Source organism: Diospyros lotus, chromosome 3 (genome assembly GCF_014633365.1).
Source record: "Diospyros lotus cultivar Yz01 chromosome 3, ASM1463336v1, whole genome shotgun sequence".
Lineage (NCBI taxonomy): Eukaryota > Viridiplantae > Streptophyta > Magnoliopsida > Ericales > Ebenaceae > Diospyros > Diospyros lotus.
This window is the reverse complement of record NC_068340.1, coordinates 32,135,589-32,146,298: the sequence shown is the minus strand read 5'-3', so window position 1 is coordinate 32,146,298 and position 10,710 is coordinate 32,135,589. Positions and strand designations below refer to the sequence as shown.

The 10,710-nt window shown below is 36.0% G+C and overlaps 1 protein-coding gene across 1 annotated transcript; it reads left to right on the top strand.

The window, feature by feature from the left end:
* Positions 1-3,005: 3,005 nt before the first annotated feature.
* LOC127797403 (ribonuclease 2-like) lies at positions 3,006-10,445 on the top strand. Its single transcript, XM_052330268.1, has 9 exons — positions 3,006-3,395; positions 4,100-4,128; positions 4,333-4,406; positions 5,992-6,093; positions 6,196-6,199; positions 6,703-6,794; positions 8,554-8,715; positions 9,129-9,228; positions 10,064-10,445. The coding sequence occupies exons 1-9, from the start codon at positions 3,184-3,186 to the stop codon at positions 10,108-10,110; spliced, it is 822 nt and encodes a 273-aa protein (XP_052186228.1). The 5' UTR covers positions 3,006-3,183; the 3' UTR covers positions 10,111-10,445.
* The last annotated feature ends 265 nt before the right edge of the window (positions 10,446-10,710 follow it).

The window sequence follows — 10,710 nt, the reverse complement described above, 5'->3', positions numbered from 1 at the left end:
TGCAAGAATATTGCCCTGTTGATACTCGAAAATGGGTTAAAAGGCTCACAAGAATCCCCACCCATGATAACCTTCCAATGCTTAAGTCAGTACCAGATGAAGATAATTGTTAACGAAAAATCATAAAAACGTAGTCAATATGTTAAAATTTTATTGAGTTTGGAAGTCATTTTCAATGTCTTGTAGTTGGGTATTTATTAAGGTGCGATTCCCAAGACTGCTAGGTGTGTGACATGTGTCAGTTGTTGAGTGGGGGTTTTGGTCTTGTCGAGATGAGGCCCTTGCTGCGAGGACCACTATGACGCAAGGTGTTTGGCCACAAGGCCACGTTGCCACAAGCCTTCTTACCGTGAGTAATGTTGTCATTAGCCTATTTGCTGCAAGCCCTATTTGTCGCAAGCCAACATACAACACCTTCACCCCTATGTCGCAAGCTCCCTTGCAACGTTCGCCCTTGTCGCAGGGTTTTAACCACAATTCTCTATGTTGTGAGGCCTTTTTTTTGCGCACCTTAAAGCACACTACCACGAGGTTTATCTTACCATGAGGCCTTACCCTGCCACGAGGCTTGGTTTGGCAGCAAGCCTTGGCCTAGCCACGAGGCCCGACCTTTTCGTGTAGGAGCACTCTGCTGCTAGGGTGTTTGGCCTTGTTGAGATAAAACTTTGGTTTTACCACAAGACCCATCTCTATCACAAGGCTTATCTATCGGGATGATTCATGGCACACTGTCGCGAGATCTCTTTACCACGAGGCCTTGTTATGTTGAGATGATTTCTCTTGAGCACAATGTCATAATATTTTGTTCAAAAATTATTGTACTTCAAAAAAATTCATTTTTCGTAGGTGGTATAACACCTTTATTTTTCTTTAATCACCAAAACACCCCTTATATCAATAACGTCAACAATAAAATGTGTTTCAAATTAAGTTAATTATAATTTCACTTGGATTAAAATAAAAACAAAAAAAAAATGAAAAACACTTTGTTGGGATTGACAGGGATTCGAGGACAAAAACCTTATTGCGTTAAGGGTGCTAAATTCAGGTGGGTTCCAGGCTTCCAGCTACTTGTTGGGTTATAGATGAAATCCAGCAATGTAAAAAGAAAGGGAACAAAATAAGAAAAAAAGGCCATAGCGTCACTAAACATTGAATTATTGATCGCCAGCTTTCATAGGGGGCAATTGAACAAATTGATTGTGAAAGATAAAAGTGGGTGAATATATGGAATTGGAGGCTAAAGCCTTTGTCAAATCGTGAAAACCACTGGATTCACTGAAACCCATTAGCAATTGAATAGGTTATAGGTGACCCATTGACCAGTTGAATTTGAGAAAGATAATTACTTACCATATTTTTTTGCCATCAAAAATCACTAATTTGAATGTAAGGGTAAAATTTGGATAAAAAAAAATAAATTCTAAAAAATTAGATTATAAGAAAAATATCATTGAATACGTTTAATTAACTTAATTTTATACCTAAAAATAAATCAAATAAACTATACAAAATATTTAAAAAATCAAATATATATACACGAATATACATACACACACCCAGCAAGTTGCAACACCCATTCCCGATTGCAGTGCCCATCGCTGTCATATATACACACACCTACCAAGTTGCAACATCCATCGTCGCCACTACCATATTCACTACCCATATCTCTTTCTCTCCCCCCTTCCTCCAAACCCATTTTTTCTCCCTTCTTCCTCCATCGCCACTCACCGTCGCTCTTTCTCGCTTGCTTGCTTGCTTACCCTCTCTCTCACTCATTTCGTCGCTACCTTTATCCCTTTCTCGCTACACACTCCGTCGCTGCCTCTGTCCCTATCTCACTGCAAATCTACTTCTAGGGGAAGAGAAAACCTTACACTCACTCGCTTACTCCATCGTTGGCCATAGTTCGCTCGCCCTCTCTCTCTTGCTCGTCCTCGCTTTCAGTCATTTCTATCGAAGATTGATGGTTTCCCGTTAAGCTCCCGTCGCTCCCTCTCCCCTTCTCTAGTTGCAGATTGATGGTTCCTTGCCTAGAAAATAATTTATCTCCCCCCCTAAGAATTCATTTTCTAGCAAAAGTGAGAAAATAGGCTCACGTGACCTTCAAATGAAAATTTAATTTACTTGAAAAATTAGACAATCAAACACTATAAAAGCTATAATTTAGGTAAAAAAAATAGCCATTTTCTATGAAAAATGTGGCCATTCCCTAATACTCATGCAAATTTACTTGCTTATCTACCATTCACTAAAAATGATAAATCACTAGATTTGAAACACTATTGCCTTGTTAAATTCATTATAACTTTGACACGACATAATTCATTTGTTGTCTATTTATCTTCTCTCTGTCTGGATATGATATATAACAATGGTATCATTAGATTAAGCAATAGCTTTTTTTTTTTCACTTTTTTTTCTCACTTTATTTATATCTATCTATTTTTCTCTACATATTTCCAACATTGGAGTTCACCTAGAACCTAATAAACAATGGAAACTCACCAACAATTTTTGTTCCCTTTATTTGATATTTGTACTATTTAATTTTTATTTTAATTAACATGAAATTAAGACAATTTTATTCTAATCGCATTTAGTTGATGGTATTATTGATGGAAGGAGTGTTTTGACAATTTAAACAAAGTGAATGGAATATTTTAGTTAAAAATAAATCACAAAAAATGTCTAAGCAACAAACCAAATGGGGTGTACGAACAATTTATCCTTAAAATATAACATTAACAACAATGCAATATATTAAGGGTATTTTTTATTAAATGTATTGAATACAAAAGATAATGGATAATATGTTAAAAATGTAAAGTATTTTAAATAATATATATTTATTGTACTTATTTTCAAATTTATTCATTGCCTAGGGAGACACTATCCAGATAATAGCAGGTATTATAAATGTATGGCTTGTAATTAAGGAATAATTTTAATTATTTATTATTTAAGTGTCCATCATACGGTGTGGCTAAGGCAAACTGCTTTCTTGCTTTTGGGGAAAAGCATAAAGGAAAACAGAAATAAACGGCTCCTTCTTGGCGTATGGGATTGGTCAACTGGTTGCAGATTTACAGGATATACCCTCCCAATGTTTCTTCCAGAGAGGGGAATTAGAGGATTAAGCAATCACACGATCGGAGAGAGCTAGAGAGAGAGAGAGCTATGGCTTATCTCCCCAACAAAATCGTACTTTTCGCCTTGCAAATTCTGGCCTTATTCATCGCATCTTTTTCCATCCCAGGAATATGTGGAAGGGCTGTTGTAGAAGCGCACAAACAGAGAGAGTTCGATTACTTCTTATTGGCTCTTCAGTGGTCCGGCACTGTCTGCCAGAGAACCCACCATTGTTGTTCCTCCAATGCTTGCTGCCGAGGGTATTTTTCTAGTCGCCTATTTTATTTTCATAGCTTTATTGATTCATATGTGTATTAGTTTTTTTTTTTTTTTCTTGTTCTGATCCGTGTATTAGTGTTTGTGCGTTATACGGCGTTCTTTCTTGATCTGGCAGTTTCTCGGTTAATGTTTCTTCATTGTTTGTGGTTCTTTATTGCCGGGTCGGTAAATCTTATGTTTATTTGCTCTCTCTCTCTCTCTCTCTCTCTCTTCATTGTTTGTGGTTCTTTATTGCTGGGTCGGTAAATCTTCTGTTTTTTTGCTCTCTCTCTCTCTCTCTTTATATTTGAATGGGTGAATTATTGACTAACATTCAGTTATTTATGTTGTTTATACTTGTGTATTTATGCGGTATCATGATACCATTCTCTGTCGAATCAGAGGGTATCTGGCTTAGCTTATTTTTTGGTCAAAGTTAGCTTATAAGCTTCTTTAACAGCTTATACGAACAAATGAATGCTAAAGACCGGTAAAGAGAATTTAATTAGAGCTGTTAAATAAATAAGTAAATAGGCTTCATTCATTTTGTTGGATTTTGTCTCTTCTATTACCTAGCTGTGTTCTTCCGGTGCATGTTTTTGTTCTGCTATGCAACTTTTAATATCCCCCCCCCCCCCCCCCCCCCCCCCGGCGTCGAACCTTTACACGGTTGAAACTTACTACATTTTGCCTGTAACTTTCCCAGCTCAAATGCTCCAACGGGATTTACAATCCGTAAGTTTAACAACTTCATTGTTATTTTTTTACATCGAATCTAGATTAGTCAAATAAGATTTCCTTTCTCCTTTTATCTGTTGCAGTAGTGGAAAAATCAAATCAGCTGCTAAAAATTTTTAAAATGGAGAAGCGTAAATAACGAGCTTATGCTTTGCCATTGTATTTATTTGATTTCTTTTACCTAGTATCTTTCGGATGTAGATGGATTGTGGCCTGATTACAATGATGGAACTTGGCCTGCATGCTGCACCCACTCAGATTTCGATATAAAGGAGGTACCATGGTGCTCTTGTTGTAGTTCACTTTTCACTTCTTTCTGCTGTACCTGTCTATTCAATAGTTGCCAGTAATATACGTTGGGCATGATATGCCTGGTAACATCTATTGACAAATTATGCTTGGATAAATTATATTGCACCATTTCATAGAGAAACCTACATGTGCAATGGTTTGGTTAGATGTATTAAGGAGCATGAAACAGACAAATGCCCACAAATATTATATGACATAAACACTCTAAAATAACTTTCAGAACAGACCATTTGGACATGACAACAACAAATATATAATTTTTATTTTTATACATGAAAACACTTGAGAATTTCTTTATATATTACATAAGGCATGACATTATGTTTTGTTGTTCTTACATAATAGATATGTTTAATATTATGTAGAAAATAGTATATATATTTCTGTGTTCTATCCAAAAAAGAAGCATGAACAAAAAAAGTCTTTATATCTATTTTAAGAAATTGACTTATAAACAAATTGGAAGTTGGCTGTAGAATTCTTATAATTAAAAATCCTAAACGAAAAGATTGAATATGTCTCATTATTTTATCACAAGATTCTGAATTATCAATTTGTACTATGTTTCATGTGTTATGAAGCAATACATGTGTATTGCATGACGGACACTTGTGTGCTCTAGTATCCGAAGAGTGTTAATTTCTAAATAAATTAACAAAACAATGGGCATGTGGGATGGGTGTACTTGTGGTGACTAATGGTATGTCTTGTGCCTTTTAAGCATCATCATGGATGCCGTTCATCACCATTGAGGAACTCTACATTTTTTTCTTTTCAATGACACTTCCCCAACCCCCTCACCAAGTGAGGAGCCTTGTGCACCAAGGACATTTTTTCCTGTTTCTACATGATTGAGATAGGATTGTTGTGGTGTTCATTGAAGATAAAATGCACTAATCACAATTAAGATGGTTTGGATGTAAGAAGAAAACCAAGAGACGCACCTATAAGGCAAGCAGATAGACTGAAGAAAGTTTGTAGCAAAAGAAAGAACGGAAGACCAAAGAATATATGATGGTCTTAGAGATAATTTCCAACAAATGAAATAAATCATGGAGTATTTTATATTCATGCCTTAGTGAGGGATGTATTTTGACAAAAAATATGTGATATATTCGAAAATTTTAAATAAGTTGACCTTATTTCTTGACTCTATTTTTCCTATTTTAATTTAAGGCCCTCATATTCTTTTAAAACTCGTGTTAAAAAAAAAAAATGGAAGAAGTATGTGAGAATGTTGAGAAACTTGGGTATGTGTGTTTAAGAAGGAAAGCAGACAAGTACAGCAGATAAGTTATATCAACACCAATAACAGTAACATAAAACTGAATGGAATGATCTAAGGAATCAGTAAGAGAAGTTTTTAAGCTTAAATATAGTGGCGTTTATTTATTTCTCACTCTTTCCTTTTTTTTTTGTTAGTCTGATGAAGCCTTGTATTTATGTCAAGAGAAGTCTTAAAGTTGTTTTGCTTTCTGACTATAATTTCTACACCATTCCTATTGATTTTTTAATTTGTAAACCATGTTTGCTCCATTTCTTTTGCAGATCTCAACATTGCGCAACACCTTAGAGAAGTACTGGCCATCTTTGAGCTGTTCTTCAGCATCAACTTGCCATGGCGGGAAAGGATTATTTTGGGCTCATGAGGTCTTTATTAAATGTTTTCTTTTTCCTAAAATTTCTGATTTTCCATGGAACTAACAATCTTGTGTTTCTGCCATGGCTGAACTGGATGACATTCAATTGCAGTGGGGTAATCATCTTCATCTTCTGCTATGCTACATTCTATAATGAATATTTATTATGCATGTACTGTTCTTGAATGAGAAGCTAATCTGATGCACATTCATAAGACAATGTGAAAAATGTTGAAGCTATTCATAGAACACACCCACAAAACTCGTGAAAAAATAGTAATATACTGTCAGCACCAGGAGTAATGTACTGTAATTTCTTTTCTCCTTCTTGTTAGACAAAATAGTAATGGCCTTACAGAAGAATAATTATAGATAGAGATGATTGTGGAGATAGAATCCATGAAGTGGACAGTAAGAAACTGAGATAATGAGCTTGTGATGACTTGCAACAGAAAGTTCACCTACTTTTAGTGTGACAGACTATTGTTGCTTACCTTTTGCATCTACCCTGATTTATAATTGTGAGTCTTGTGTGTGTATGTTACTATTTGTTGTAAAGTGCTGCATGCGTTTTTCTCTGTGTTAAACTCTGCTTTACTTCTATGCCTTTGAATTGCAGAAAAGCATGGGACATGTTCATTTCCAGTTGTTCGAGATGAATATGAGTACTTTTTGACGACTCTCAATGTCTATTTTAAATATAATGTCACAGTAAGTGTTGAAGCATTCATTTTATAACTGCAATATTTTTACACTAGGATGGTTAACTGCAAAATTGTTCTTTCTTTCTTCTTTTTTTTTTTTTTTTTCCAATTTTGCCTTTCATGCTGGCTCAAATATCATGATTGTTGTGAAAAGTGGTTTGGTTTGCTAAAGACTATGATTTCTGATGAATGGAACTATTCAAGTGGCATGGGAGCTTGTTTTTAATGGGTTCCTTCTGTTGGCAGTTTGGTTGCCCATACACTGTGAAAGAACTGTAGATAACATTTGGAGAGTATCTGTGGTTGAACTACAGAACTATTTCACAAACTGTAGGCCGTTATTAGGGGAGATTTTTTAGCAGGAATGGTTTAACTATTCTAGCAAAATTTTAAGTACTACATGATTGAATGTTCAACTCTGTCAGCTATTCTTAATATTAAAAAATGTGGATATTTCTCTATCAGTTATACATTTTTTTTATCATAGATATCAAACTACCAGTTATAAAAACTCTCTGTAATTTTAGAAATTGTTTGGGGTGTGAAGGGTAATTATGTGAACCTATGTGGTACTGATTTGAATTTATACGAAGGCTAATTTTGTGATTTTGTCTTCGGAGAAATTTTGGCTTCAATGAAGATTATGCTAATTGTCTCGAGCATATACAATTATAAGGTCCTATTCCACAATTGTTATACTGTCCAAGTTTGTCATATTCCATCATGAACGAAAAATACCCCCGGATGTAGAACAAGAGGAATCATGATTTGCTACTAGAAGAGATGAGAGGTATTAATAGGAATTTTACAGTTTCAGCTTGCAGTTTATCTATAAAATGCAATTGTGTGCTAATCTTATATTCTACCTTGTTATCTTATTCTGCTGAGGTTTATTTGTTCTCCTTTTATTTCTAAAAATATTCTTCACAACGAATTGGGAGGTTGCTATATAGCTGAAGTGTCACTGGCATGTAGGTAGCTCAAAGTACTGAAAATGTTTAAGCCAGTGAAACTTAAAGCTAACCAAGAATACGGTGCAAATGGCTGAGTGAGCTGAAGATCAGCTGACTCAGCTTTGCTTGGTAATAATTAGAGCTGTTCAAGCACAATTCTAGAGATAAGTAGCATCTTTTTAGCCTTGCAGGCCAGCTTGGTTAACAAGAGAAGGGGTTTGAAAAATCCAACTAATTTGGACACTAGTCAAAATCTCCATTAGATAGTAGAACTGTAAGAAATCTGTAGTTCAACACTTATCAGTTTTAAGTTGGCCCACAGAAGAATAGGAAAGGTGCTACAAAGTATAAAAATGTTAGCATAATATCACAGTGAAGGCATCAGTCAAACTTTGGCTTGGGTAACAGAGTTTGGCGTTTATCTATGTGCTATTGCACATCTTGCCTAGGGATGTTCTTCAATGCTCACAAAAAGTGGACTAAAGTTAACCCATTTAGGCTCCTCCCATGATGCCTTCTCTTTATTTTAATTTGAGATATCTACTATATCGATCCTCTTTCGTTAAGAGAGTAGATGTAACTAACTGGTTGGCTTAAGGGTGCCACTACATTTCAAGCTGCCTTCTGTTGAAAATGACTTTCTTTCTTATGCTAAAAGGTAAACCCAAGTGCATGAGGCTCCTGCATTGCGGGCTCTCTTATTTGCCTACCTACATCATGCCATAAACTTGCTTTCAGTTGGCAATCACTCATCTTATATTGGATTTTTGTTGCTATTTGTTTGACCACTGACTGTATTATTCAACATGACAGGCAGTTCTGGCTGAAGCTGGGTACTTGCCTTCTAACTCTGAAAAGTATCCTCTTGGAGGCATTATTTCTGCAATTCAAAATGCCTTCCATTCAACCCCGTTACTGGTTTGCTCTCATGGTGCAATAGAGGAACTTCGGTTATGCTTCCATAAGGATTTTAAGGTATGATTTCTCTGCTTATTGGAATTCTATTATTAGGTAGTTTTTGTATTGGAAACTGAACCAGCGATATGCATGTGGTATGAGTATGAATGCTCTAATACCAGTTGCATTCTTCCATTGGACGTCCATCAGTGGTCCTTGTAAAAAGTCTATGTGAGCATATTCATCTTAGTCTTCTTAGACATTTCCAGATGAAAATATATATTCCGTGGAACTCTGGAAAAGAGAAGTCAGCATATGTTCAGGACAATTGACATGGCCATCCCAAGTGAAACCCTTGAATCCGGCAGAGTTTTCTGATTTATTTGTTTGAAGCTGGAAATTAAAACTTTTTTATGAACCAACATCTCTCTGAGTTTTCCCTTCCATGTAGGAACTCTAATGCCTGTTTTGATAATTTTGTGATATTGCAGCCACGTGATTGTGTAATTGGATCTAGCATTGAAGTTGATGGACTTTCATCTAAGAGTTCTTGTCCAATATATGTCAGCTTGCCAGCACACGTGTCATTAGGTAAGTGTTTTTCTTATCTGTATGATTATCTGATCAGAAGAAAATGGTCCAGCCCCTACTAAAGGAATCAAAGTCCCCCACCCAAACAAAGGCTCTTCCAGATCTTGAATCCCTTTGTAACTTAAATATGGGTTTTTCGTGAGACAAAACTATCACTTAAATGGGCATTGTGTCTCCAGAATGAACAAAATACAGTGGGGAAGAGTTAGCCAAGTTTAAAGCAGTCACTGAGGCGGGCAGCCCGTACACTGAGCTCATGTTGCATCTTAAGTAGTTCCTTTGAAGTCGTTTATCATCTTTTCCATTCTACCTTATTTCAAGTCAGAGCCCTTGCATCTGGAAACTCCCTTTCTTGTTGACTCGCTGTTTGCCAATTCCAATGGTTCGGCAAATGGACCATAAGCGCCTCTTACCTTTATACTGATGATCATTCCTTTGGTAACACATACCAAAATTAAAAATCTGCGGGTGTTTGCTTATCATTCTAAATAGGGCCTGCCCCTTCTCTCTCTCTCTCTCTCTCCCCAGTGTACTGAGTATATGCAGTCTCCTTGAAAGCCTAACGTTCCCCCAAGCCATGCCTCATTGAGGTTTTCTTATATCTTTTCAAATTTTACATATTTATGTTTTCCCCAAATATAATGGTGAATTTTATTTCTTATCTCTTAACACATCTTGTCCCCGTCTTGATCATTATCATTATCAATTTGTGCCTTGGAAATTTGGTTTACGAGGCCAGTTTCAACCTGCCTGCCAAGCAAAATAGTATCTTCCAACTTCCAAGTCCCATGCAATATATATTCAGTTTGCTTCATACTATCTCCCCGCTTTACAGGGCCTGAAAATGGCGAGTCTCCGGTTCCTGTCGCCACCTCAAAATGAAGCTGTCCAGATCTTGGCTTGGCGGTTCAACGTTCTCCGAACAGCCGACGCCGAATCAGGCGAGAACAAGACTAGCAAATGCCCTGTTGTATTTGTGTACAATGTGCAACCAGAGATGCTATTAGCAAAACCAAAGAAGAAAAAGGCAAAAAACAGTCTTCCACTGTGTCCTTCTAAAACCAGAAAAACATCTTCATTTTGACTGGGGATCAAAATGTTCATTCTGCTACAATTTGTACCCTTAACTGGATGGCCTGCTATTTATCTGGTTCCTTCTCTCCTGTGCAAACACTGCTAATAATCAGATTGAAGAGCCATTCAAAGATTATTGTTCATTTCTGTCCATTGTCACAGTGACAATGCAATTTCAGTCCATTCTAAACCCCAATTTCAGTCAATCACTGTCATCTAAAGTTATCCCAAACATACAGCTTTTGGGGTTTTTATTCTAATTTTGAAGCGTATTCAATAAAATATATCTTAACATTTATATTTCAAAAATTAATAACATTCATTATAAAAAATTTAGAAAACATCAAGATATTTTGTAATTCATAATATCAAATAAAAAAAATTCGAAAACGGGTCTGTTCTGTTATA